Here is a 12,650-nt window from a genome sequence, read left to right on the forward strand (position 1 = left end):
CAGGAAAACTTCAAGTGTTTTTGGGTTAATTAAAAAATAAAGTTTCTATATAGGTTTATATAGAAAATTTCATTAATAGCAGTTATAGAAGTTAAAGAAGAGAGATATTTGAGTAAATAAAAATAGAATGATTACATATATTTACAAATGGTTACAAAAAGTCACTTGGTTAAGTAAATGAGAGTTATTTTCATTGTTAAAGATATGCTTCTCCAGGTTATTTTGTGACTTGACAGTAGCTATTAGTTGAAAACTCTCCTTATCTCATCTCTAACAGAAACAAAAGTTAAATGGAAACAGAGAACGACACACTGATACCAGAATTTCTCATTGTGGGCCTCTCAGATAATCCTGAACTGCAGCCCATTCTCTTTGGACTGTTCCTGTCCTTGTACCTGGTAACTGTGCTTGGGAACCTGCTCATCATCCTGGCTGTCAGTTCTAGCTCCCGCCTCCACACTCCCATGTACTTCTTCCTTTCCAACCTGTCTTTTATTGACATCTGTTTCATCTCAACTACAATACCAAAGATGCTGGTGAACATACATTCACAGAGAAAAGGTATCTCCTACAGGGAATGCCTTACACAGGTATATTTTTTTAATACTTTTATTGGAATGGATAATTTTTTACTTACTTTAATGGCCTATGATCGCTTTGTAGCTATCTGTCAACCCCTCAACTACACTGTTATCATGAGTCCTTGGGTATGTACCCTTCTGGTCCTGATGCTTTGGATCATCATGTTCTGGGCCTCCCTGATTCATATTCTACTGATGAATGAATTGAACTTCTCCAGAGGAACTAAAATCCCACATTTCTTCTGTGAACTGGCACAAGTTCTCAAGGTAGCCAACTCAGATACTCACATCAATAATGTAATTATGTATGTGCTGACTTCCCTACTAGTTGTGATTCCTATGATAGGAATCTTTATGTCTTATTCACAGATTATCTCATCCTTGTTAAGGATGTCCTCTACTGTGAGTAAGCACAAAGCCTTTTCCACCTGTGGGTCTCACCTCTGTGTGGTCTCCTTGTTCTATGGGTCAGGACTTGGAGTTTACTTCAGCTCCTCTGTTTCTCATTCTTCTCAGAGAAGAATGATTGCCTCATTGATGTATACTGTGATGAGTCCCATGCTGAACCCATTCATATATTGCCTGAGAAACAAGGATGTGAAGGATGCTCTTGGAAAACTTGTCAACAGAGTTACCTCTTGTCCATCCATACTGAGAACTCTAAGACAAATTTTATGAACATACCTATCCTGGGTGGTATTTTTCTATCATTTACCACATGCGTAATTTACACTATGTAGAAATTATTTTTAACTTTTCATTTTTGTATTTTTAACAGAAATTATTTTAATTCCTTATGCATGCTGTTCAAAGATTGTATTTGTGCTTTTGTAATTTTTTGATATTTAAATTGTTGTGAAATATGACTTATGAGTTCATCCTGAATCATTTTTGGATGTTTATTGTTCTTTACCTTAATTTGATAGTATTCTTGTTTTCCCTAAAGGAAATATGAAAATGCTCACATCAATGCTGTTATCATGTGAGTCCTGTTACTATCATTCAACATATGTGATTTCATCCTGAAAACATTTTTGTATTATTTTTTAATTTTTAATTTTTTTATTTTTGAGATTATAGCTTAATAACATTTTTATTTTCTTTCCTTCCCTCCAAATTCTCCCATATATCTCCCTTTATCCTTCAAATTTATGGTCTCTTTATTAACTAATATTATTACTGCAGGCATATACATATATGTATATACATATATATTCCTTATTACAATGATTTCAGCCTAAATAATGTTACTTCTATGTTACATGTATTTATGTATTCAGCGGTAATTATTTTGACACTAGTGTTCTCTTTTCCGGGGAAAGCCACCTCTTCTCTGTCCAGATTTTATCAGTTGTCTACAGTTACAGAAAGCTTTGTGTAGTTGAGTATATTCATGGTGTCATATTTGTTCAGCTCATATTTGGGCAGTCACACTTGTGAGAATCTATGGGTATAGCTTCTGCTATTTCAAGAAGACACATTCTCTTTGTTCCTGAGACTTTGACTCTCAAAATCTCTCCTTTCCTTCTTCCACAATATTTATAGATATATCCATTGGGACTGGACTTCATATCTGCAATTTTATTGATTGTGGCTTTCTTTAGAAGTGTCTTTGGTTGCAAAGAGAAGTTTCCTTGATTAGGGGTGAAGACTTCACTTATTTGTCAGTATAAGGTCAAATGTCTAGAGATTGCTGTTAGGGATTTTGCTGGTTTGGTAAATTAGTAGTTGTAGATTCTTCTCCAATATCATGGTAGTGAAATGTGTTATTCAAGCAACCAACATAGCTGGCAAGCAACCTACCCAGTTATGACTTGCTGCAGCCAGTGCAGCCTGGATAGCCAAGACTGGTTGGGGGTATTGGGACTGAGAGAGGGAGGCTTCTTTTCAGGGGGAAGAACGGCAAACTTTATTTTGCCCAGCAACCTTTTATACCTCTACTCCTTTTGTGGAGACCCACAAGAAGAACCAGACATCCTTGTCAATTACAGACCACAAGAAAGTTTTACTGCCAGTCAGGAGGAGTGAGGGCAGCTGGATCACAACAACTCCCCCCATTTTATTTTATAATACTTTGCCTGTCATGGGGAATAGTTCTCTAATATTCCCTGTTGCAAGTAGCATCCCGCCCCCAAAGTATTGCCAGTTTGTGGCTACTCAGACACATAGCCCTAAACCAAGTATCCCCAGGACTGAGAGTGCCAAGGAGTCAGACCAGAGCTGCAACCATCTAGCATGCACTAACTGGGTGGTAAAATTAACAAAAGCAGTATTCCAAACCCCTCTCATATGACGGTTGAGTTCCATAACAGTAGCAGAAGCATGCAATACAGGGCCATGAGTAACACATATAACATGAGTAACTGTTGAAAAGATAGTCCACTTGCTCCTGAACCAGGGCCACTTGTTGGTTCAAGGTCAATATGCCCAATTGACTACATCCATTAAGATCATTTTAAATGTCCAAAGCATTGCTGACTCTTTCAGCCAGCGGGTTGACAATCTCAGCCATCTGCACAGTCTGTGAGAGAGTCTGGCAGCAGTAGCTGTGGTGGCAAAGCTCTGCTTCAGCTGCCTTCTGGCCTCATCCGCACTCACTCTGGATTCAAACTGCTGCACGGAGTGGAGCACAACTCAGGGAAGCAGGCTCACTGCTCCTGCTCCGGAACCATAGAAGGGGCCCCACTTTAAGGATCTTTTAGGGAGTTTGGGCATCCTCAACCTGTCTGGATACTTTCTGCTGAGCAGGGGTGCTGCATCCTTGAGAGTATTTTACATCAACATTTCAGGGAGTCTTGGGGATTCAAACCACATAAATTTGCAATGAATCCACAGGTTCTCATCCTCTGTAGAGACAAAAGCAGAACCTCTTTTCCAAAGAGTCAAATCCTTAGGCCTGTAATTTAAAGTCAAAATACCTTTCTTAGCAGTTCCCAGAATCAAATGTGTTTCTCCAGTCCAGAACACAAAAGACAACACAATCAGCACAATAACGTATATCTCTACATGTTCTATATTTTGAGACCCACAATTCTCCTTCCAGCCTCCTTTTTATTATTTCCCTTCTGGCCAATCTTCCAGAGAGCATCCCTCAGAGCATCTCTGGGGACAAAGACACACATACTCCTTTTAATCTGACTTGGCTTGTTCCCAGCCTGGAACATTTAAACCCCCTACCCCCGTACAAAATCTTCGGCTGTCTTCCTTGTTACTTCTGTGCCTTGTTGCTTTAAGAGTTTCAGTTACTTTTTGAGGCCTTTCAATTCACCCTCCTACCTCTTTATGCTTGCTTATCTTTTGGAGGATGTCCCTTAGAGGACATCCCCTCATCTCTGGGGATGAAAAATAAAAACACTTTACCTTCCCCAATACGCTCCTCAATTTAGCAGGCAGCTGTAGTGACCTTGTTCAAGTATCCTCATTTTTCATATCATGGTGGAACCTCCACTTGCTGCAGCCAGTATAGCCTGGATAGCCAAGACCGGCGGGAGTGCCGGTATTGAGACACAGAGGCTTCTTTTCAGGTGGAAAAACGACAACCTTTATTTTGCCCAGCAACCTTTTATTCCTCTACTCCTTTTGTGGAGACCCGCCAACTAGAAAGAACACAAACATCCTTGTCAATTAGAGACCACAAGGAAATTCCGCTGTCAGTCAGGAGAAGTGAGGGCAGCTGAATCACAACAGTGACTTCTAAAACCACATTGATGACCAGCATGTCATGATGACCTTAAGAGTATAAAAATTGTGCATGCTTCTTTGTAATAGAGTTCACTCTTTGAACCTAAGACCTGACCAGCAAGAGGGAAACTATGCCTAGTACTGGATATCTAACTATCCATGTAGAGCTAGTGTGATCAGAGAATAATCTGAGATTGTTACAGACTATAATTTAAGCTGTATAATGAATCTCATATTTACTATGCTCCTTTATGCAGTGATGATTGGGGTTTAAACAGGAAATCTCCATAAAGTTGTTTTGTAAGAAGTTTCATTCCTGTAATTCTCTCTTTAAAAGATGTTGTATAGATTGTTAGTGTCCTCCTTAGAAATTTGTACCATCATAGAAGACTGATTGTGTCAGTACAGTACTCTACTCCCTACGCTGTTATCCAAGGGCCAACTCGCTTTTGCCAGAAGTTTTATCAATTATACAGATTCTTCTTTTCCTTGTCATGAAGCTATCCATTATGTAATCTTAATATTTGGTGATTATATGTCTTGGCAAGTGTTCTCTGTTTTGAAAGGGTTGTTTATTGCTAAGTACACACTACTGTAGAAGAGTTATTACTGTTAAACTAAAACCTGTTCCTTTTTAACTAATGCCCTTCCCATACACCATGAGAGTCACTTTACCCTGCCTGAGGTCTACTACTTAAGGTCCACATATAAAATAGTGGATATCAAAATATTCATATTATCTGTTTCGCATTTTACAAGACCTGAGATAAAGTGGTTCTTCCATGTTGTATCAAATGTATTATTTGATTCATGTACCTGCATATTGTTGCCTTAGCTATGTCACATTTATCTATGCATCTTATAATAAACATATAAATCCACACACAGTTAAAATAATTCTGTCAAGATAGTGAGATTATACAGAAATATTGATGTATTCATTTAATATTCATTAGATAGTCACATTTAAATGAGACTACCAAATCTTACAGTTTTTCTCATTTTTGAGAAAAACATATGTGCTGTTTTATATAATTATTTTATTAATTTGTGTTGACAACATTCAATATTGCTATGTTTGATAAGTATTTGTTTTCTACTGTATCTTTGATAATTTTAAAGCATATACTGATATTCTATTGCACTTTTATAATTAGTGAATTAGTGATGCTGATCAATATGTTCTGTATATCTTCTCTTTGGTTATCTTCTTTAGAGTACTTTCTGGATCAGAACCTTTGTTGATTTTAAGTAGATTATTTCCTTAAAGTTGAGTTATGTGATTTTTAAATATTTTTATATTGCTTTCTTAACTAATAAATGATTTTAAATATTGTCTCTCATTTAGTTTTCTCTTCTTTTTTGATGAAGTTACCTATAATATATCAAATTTTATTTGAATGGTTTTATTATAATATGTTAATAATAGGTAAAGTGAGTTTCATTATTAAATTTTTATGGATGTACAAAATGTATTCCAGTTGTATTCCTCCCCCATAACACTCTTTACTACTCCTGTTAATTCCTTTCTTCTTCCCAACAATCTTCCTGCTTTTATGTCACTTTTGTAACCTGTTAAGTTTCATTAGATTGCTTACAAGAGCTTTTGTATCTTACAAATGAGTATCTTACTGAAAACATATTTCTCTTCCCCTTTAGCTATACCTTCAGAGAGGGATGGGTCCCTCTGATCCTCTCTACGGTCTATTTCTTTTTTTCTCTTTTTTTAATTACTTAAAAATTATCAATCAAATTCCTACTCCCTCCCCTCCATTTTTCAGTCAAGGGGCATATTGGTTGTTTCCAGGTCCTTGTGGCACAATTGAGCATCCTTTGGATATATACCCAAGAGTGGGATTACTGGGTCTTGAGGAAGGTTGTTTCCTAATTTTCTGAGAAATCGCCACACTGACATCCAAAGGGGCTGTACCAGCTTGCATTCCCTCCAGGAATGCAGAAGTGTTGCCTTTTCCCTACAACCTCTCTAGCATAAGTTGTCAACAGTATTTCTGATTTTGGCCATTCTTACAGGTATAAGATGGAATCTCAGAATTGTTCTGATTTGCATTTTTCTGATGACTAAGGATGTTGAACATTTCCTTAAGTGTCTTTCAGACATTTTAGATTCCTCTGTTGAGAGTTCGCTGTTTAGGTCTGTACTCCATTTTAATGGGTTATTTGTTCTATTTATGACCAATTTCTTGAGTTCTTTGTATACTTTGGAGGTTGTTGAGTGCATTGTCATGTACACATCTCTTCCACCAATTGGTACCATCAGTATCTTTGCCTCTTTGTCCAATCCTTGCAGTTGCTGTCTGTGTCTTAGGGTGTTGTTCTTGGTCTACTTTGTGCAGTCACTCTCTATGTCTCATGGAGCAGCTGAGGTCTCTTCTGGTCTGCTCCCTTGGTCTGCTCTTTTGGTCTGCTTTCTTGGTCCCCTCCATGCAATTGCATCCTGTTCTTCATACTTTCTCTGATGTTACAGAGAATGAGTGGGTTTGTGGAAAGAGTGGCACTTATAGCTAAAGGGGTCCAATTGGTGGGATGGAAGTGTTGGAGCTGCCTACATACAGGAAGCTTGCCTTCAGGCTTGCTAGTGAAAATAAAGCAGGCTAGTGAAAATAAAGCAGGGTTTTGCCCAGGTACTGAGGGCCTAGAGAGCTTTTGCCCAGCTGAGTAGATGATCCCTCACTTCTTAATCCACTCTGTGTAGTCATAGCCTCTGCTTCAGAGTTTCTCTGCTGCCTTGAGGGATAAGATAATTTGAGGGCAGAGTGGGAATTTTAGCTTACAGGGTCTGATTGATGGTTGATTGTTAGAGCAGCCTGCATGCAGGAAACTTATCTGATGACTTGTCAGTGTTCTTAAGATTCAAGTTGCAGAAAATATACTCAAGTATTCCAGTATCAAATCCTAGTACACTGTACATGGGAAGATATATCTCAAAGGAGAAAATTTTAAACAACTTTTATAAAAATTATGATACTTCTTTAATGATAATCCTCTTTTGTACAGTCACTTTTTAGAAATTACTAGAAATAGTATCAATAATTTTGGACTAATTTCATTAGTACATATAAATAGTAGGAAATAAGAGATTTCACTGTGACTTTTTTGTGTATATCATGTACTTTCATCTTCTTTGTGCCTAATATTCACTTTTGATTTCCCTTCATTCCTTTCACTCTTTTCCATTTTACTTTTATGTCACATTTCATTAAGAATATTGATTCTGTATATAAAAGGAAGTATTCAACACATGTGCCAGAGGAAAATAATAGCAAAGGCTCAGGAGACAACTATTATATAATGATTATGTGTCAAGTAAAACAAACATTTCAATTTAAAATATATGTGTCCGTACAATAGCAATATAAAGTAATGATGTACAGAAAATATAAAAAAATATGTGAATAGCTTCTATCCCCTTGGATGAGTTACATAAGAGTGAGCAAGAAAACAAATAAAAACACTCTTGTCTTTGAATATATAAAGAAGAATTAAAACTAATGAATTGATAATATAAAGGAAAATTTTGATTAGTTTAACAAATGACTGAAGAATTAAGCATTTTCAGAGGTTGATCCTTGGCTAAGAAAGTTATATTATTCTGTATAATCCACACAGAGAATAATGATTCCATACCAGAGACAAAACTGAGAGAAAAACCGTAGACATTTATTTAGTGAACATTATTTAATTCTTTGTTTTCAGAAGACAGAATTATATAATCATAGACCAATTCTTCCTTATTGCCCTTTCAGAAGATCCTGAAATGAAGTCTCTTCTCTTTGGACTATTCATGTCCATATTCCTGGTTATCATGCTTAGAAACCTTCCTATTATCTTAGTAACTAACTGTGACTCCCAGCTTCACACCCTCATGCATTTTTCTTCTGCAACCTATCATTTGTTGGCATTTGCTTAATCTCTGCTACCATCCCCAAAATGCTGGTGAACATATACATGCACACAATGGAAATCTCCTACACAGAGTGCCTAACTCGAGTATACATTTTTAATGATTTTCTTGGAATGGATAATTTTCATCTGACCATTATGGCCTATGATCGCTTTGTGGCCATCTGCCTCCCACTTAATTACACAGTCAGCATGAATGCTTGGATCTGTGGCCTCCTGGTTCTTTTGTCTTGGATCATCATGTTTTGTGTTTCCCTAATTCATATGCTACTGATGAAGCAACTGAACTTCTATTAGCACTGAAATCCCAGATTTCTTTTGTGAACTCACTGAGCTTCTCAGGCTCGCCTGCTCTGACAGTCACATAAATAAGCTTTTTCTGTATTTGATTTCTGCCTTGCTGGGTATTTTTCCTGTCATTGCAATAGCTTTTTCATATTTTCATATTGTTTCTGCCTTATTGAAAGTGTCCTCCATTGGGAAAAAGTACAAAGCCTTTTCCACCTGTGGATTTCACCTCTGTGTAGTCTCCTTGTTTTATGGAACAGGATTTGTGGTTTATTTTAGTCCTACTGTATCCCATTCTTCTCAGAGAAACACCATCACTTCAACCATGTACACCATTGTTAGTCCTATGCTGAAACCCTTCATCTACAGCTTGAGAAATAAGGATGTAAAGGGGGCATTAGGTAGACTCCTTAGAGGAGTCAATTTTTGTCCTTGATGAATCATTGACAAGATTGTTGTGAATTTCAATATGGAGAAACTTTTCTTCCCTTGATCTTTTATGTTTCTACTATTCTGTAAGTTTTGTTTTTGTACATATTTTAATTAATTTCTTCCTAAAAACCAACAATTCTCTTTTAATTCTTTCTCCCTATATTATACATATAAAATTGTATAAATTTAAAACATTGTGTAAATGTTTGACAGATTTTCTTATAGGTATTTCTGGTATTTTGAAATTGATCTACAGAACTTATATCAGTAGCTGATATGATTTCCTCAAAGAATGTTTTTTGGGTGTAGGTGAGAAAATACAGCATCTCAAACCTTGCAACCCCAGCTAATTAACTGTTATTTGTCTAAAGAAGAAAGCAGAAAACCAGCTCCACAAAATTGTCCTCCATCTTCAACATGCATGCTATTACATTCATATTATCATACATACATAAACATACAATAAAAATAAATTTTACATTTTAAATAAATTGATTGAATATTATAATTTTATCATAATTTGATTACAATTGCATTTTCTTTGAAACAATGTAAGGAAAGTCACTGAACCCACAAAGCTACCACTATCAGTAATGTGTTTTCTGCTTTACACATTTGAATCTACTCATATGACAACATTTGTTTTAATCGTTTCCTGTCTTTAATGTAATTTCTGAAAGTAAAACACTAAAGTAGGGTGGGCAGCTGGAATTTGACTCTGAATATATGTTCCTATATCATGCATCGCTATACCATTTTTTATAAAAGCATCTGAATTTTGAACATGAAATGTGGAACCTTTGAAAGGATCTTGTCTCACTTTATTTTTAGTTATACAATAATTGGAGACACTTTTTGAAGTTGCTTTCTTCTTTTAAAACCTTGATATTTTTCCTTTTATATTCACTCATTTTATATTCCTATGGTAATGCCCTCCTTTCTTTGATCATATTTTTCTCTTCCTTTATTCCTGCCTTAATGGTTGCTATTAATTAATGTTTGTGTCTTTGAAGGAATGTATCAGTTTACAATCCTTCTACTTTCTCATCTACTGATGAGCATTTCACTAATTTCTACCACTTATCTTCTGTAAAGTGTAAATTCATTTGTTTCAATTTTAAGTCTATTAACTATGTACATAATAAATATATGAAACTTGAAAAAGATCATAGGGTTGGCTAGTAAAAGTGATATTCATGTTTTTATATATATCATACTCTTTTATGTTTGATTATACAATTACAAAATTTCTTAACAAAGTACTTGACAAGCTCTATCCTTATTTTACCTTAAGTGTGATCAATTCTTGTCAAAAGGTGCAAGAATAAGAGAGTTGACTCATGCAGCACATATATATATATATATATATATATATATATATCACCATTTATGTAATCACTGTTCTTTCACTTTATCTGTCACTTATTACTTTCTAATAAGTAAAGTTTCAGGTCTCTTCAAAGTCTTGCCACACTTACTATTTTCAAAATTACTAAAAAAAAATAGTAATACAAGAGATTTTAGGTTTCTACCTCTTATAAGGACCCTATACTTCCCACCTTCTATGGAATTAGAATAAAAACCACTTGGCGAGAAGGTATCCTTTTGAGTTATTGATGGTGGAATGATATCGAAGCTCTTTTTTCTACTTTGTGGCCCAGTTGTGATCTCAAAGGAAGCCTTTTCTTTTAGTAGCCAAAAAGACAGTCATTAAACAGAAACCTCTAAGACTTTATCAACAGAAATGAAAGTGAGAAATGTGGTGTATTGAAAGTCAGTTACTTCTGTTGTGGGAACAGTGTTACAGAGAATTCACTCTAGACTATAACAGGAAAAAGAGATGTTGAGCATGCAGCAAAAGAAAAGGGAGCTGAACAATAATTTGAGTGCTTTTCTGGCAGCATATGGCAATGGACTTTGTGGGTCTCCATTTTTATAAATAAGATGAGTTTCTTTTGTGCAGTGTCCTGGCATGCAGCAACACTATGTGAAGGAGAGCAATCATGATTGATGAGTTTACAGTTCTGTCAGGTAAGCATAAACTCTTGTGTGTGCAATTAATTTCTAGGTGTCCAACTTCTGTCATGTTGGTGCTAGTCAGGTAAGCCAGAGGCATGCAAATAAAGACAGTCATGGTTGATGAAAGTTAAGACAGCACATAAGAACACAGAGAGGAAGGTTGTTTCCTAATTTTCTGCGTGGTCTTTAAACAGAAAGCAAAGAAAACAGCCTACAAACTACAATCCCAAAGAACTTAGACAACAGTGAGAACTCTAAAAGAGACTTACATAGATCTAATCTACATGGGAAGTAGAAAAGACAAGATCTCCTGAGTAAATTGGGAGCACAGGGACCTTGGGCGAAGGCTGAAGGGTTGGGGAAGGGGTGACGGGTGGAGGTGAGGATTAAACAGAGGAGAGGAGTGACAGGGAGGGGAACAGAGAAAAATGTAGAGCTCAATAAAAATCAGAAAAAAAAACACAGAGAGACCAGACCTTGCAGCATGCACAAGATTCACACAAGTTCACACCAGATTAAGGCACTGGCACTGAGAGGGAAAGTGGACAGTTTCTCCTCCACCTGCAACTCAAGAAGCTATTTGCAATTGTTATCTCTTGCAAAAGGAAAAATCAATTTTCTCCAGTGCCCTATCACATTCTAAGGCAGGCTTCATGTCCAGAAGTAATTGATCACCACGAATTTGAATGTAGTTTTTTGTGAACATTTTGTTGCAAATTCAGTTTAATTTCTTTTTTATTTTATTAGTGTTTTGCTTGTTTCCTTTGATTTTTATTTTTGTGATTTTGTGTTTTTCCATTTTTTTGAGAGTAAGAATCTAAAGTTGTCCTTGAAGGATTGTGTGGATATTCTGGGGACAATGAAAAAAACATGATCAAAATATAATGTAGGAAAAACTTAAGCAATAAAATAACAAGAAAATGGCATAATGATATTTAATGACTTCTATACTAACATTCAAAAAGTAAAAAATGTTTAAAATGACAAAAATGAAATATTGCACTTCTTCTGTGCAGTGATTGCTTCTAATTACAGCCAATTTTGATACCTTTACCAATGAGATTATTACCACTCTGAGAAGTGTCTTTCCTGTTGCTGATGTCTTCTTTTCTTACCTTCAGATTGTAAATAATTTAATCAGCATTCAGCACGTATAAAGCACTACCTACTTCTAGGTCTTACCTTGGTGTATTTGGTTTATTCTATGAAATAGAAGTTGGGTTTTCTCTTAGTTCTGCTATTCCCTTTTTCAGTAGGATAACAGCCCATGGAATGGAGATGATACGATTTCCTTTGAAAGGTTTTTAGTCACACACAGTAGCTCCTTGTCCTGAGTGAAGAATGACCTTGTTGTCAAGAGCACACTTTTGCCACTAAGAGAAATGTGATCTTTAATATCCCAACTGTTTTTTTCCAAATGTCATGTTTAGTTTAATTTAGCCTGTTTTCTATGATTTTAAAGTTTAATTACATGTATATATCTCTGATATTTTTTCTACATATTTCTTTCATTTTTTCTTTCCTATATGTGTTCTATGATGTTTCTATTTTGTAATTTGGCAAGTTTTCTCATATATTGATAAAATTTTGTGGAGCATATTATGTAAAAATGTCTGCTAAATTGTTGTATTAGTTATTATTATGTTGTACTATTTCTATTACTGTAATAAAACATTGAGACCAAAAGTAACCTGGGGAATAAAGAATCTATTTCAGATTATAGATTTT

The 12,650-nt window shown here is 35.6% G+C and overlaps 1 protein-coding gene and 1 pseudogene across 1 annotated transcript; both read left to right on the forward strand.

Moving 5' to 3' along the window:
* The first annotated feature begins 290 nt into the window (after positions 1-290).
* Positions 291-1,259, forward strand: LOC148122419 (olfactory receptor 7D11-like). Its single transcript, XM_087905101.1, has one exon. The coding sequence runs from the start codon at positions 291-293 to the stop codon at positions 1,257-1,259; it is 969 nt and encodes a 322-aa protein (XP_087761227.1).
* A 5,547-nt stretch (positions 1,260-6,806) lies between these two features.
* LOC148122420 (olfactory receptor 7D11-like) lies at positions 6,807-8,907 on the forward strand (annotated as a pseudogene).
* The last annotated feature ends 3,743 nt before the right edge of the window (positions 8,908-12,650 follow it).

Source organism: Myodes glareolus, chromosome 4 (genome assembly GCF_982192425.1).
Source record: "Myodes glareolus chromosome 4, mMyoGla1.1, whole genome shotgun sequence".
Lineage (NCBI taxonomy): Eukaryota > Metazoa > Chordata > Mammalia > Rodentia > Cricetidae > Myodes > Myodes glareolus.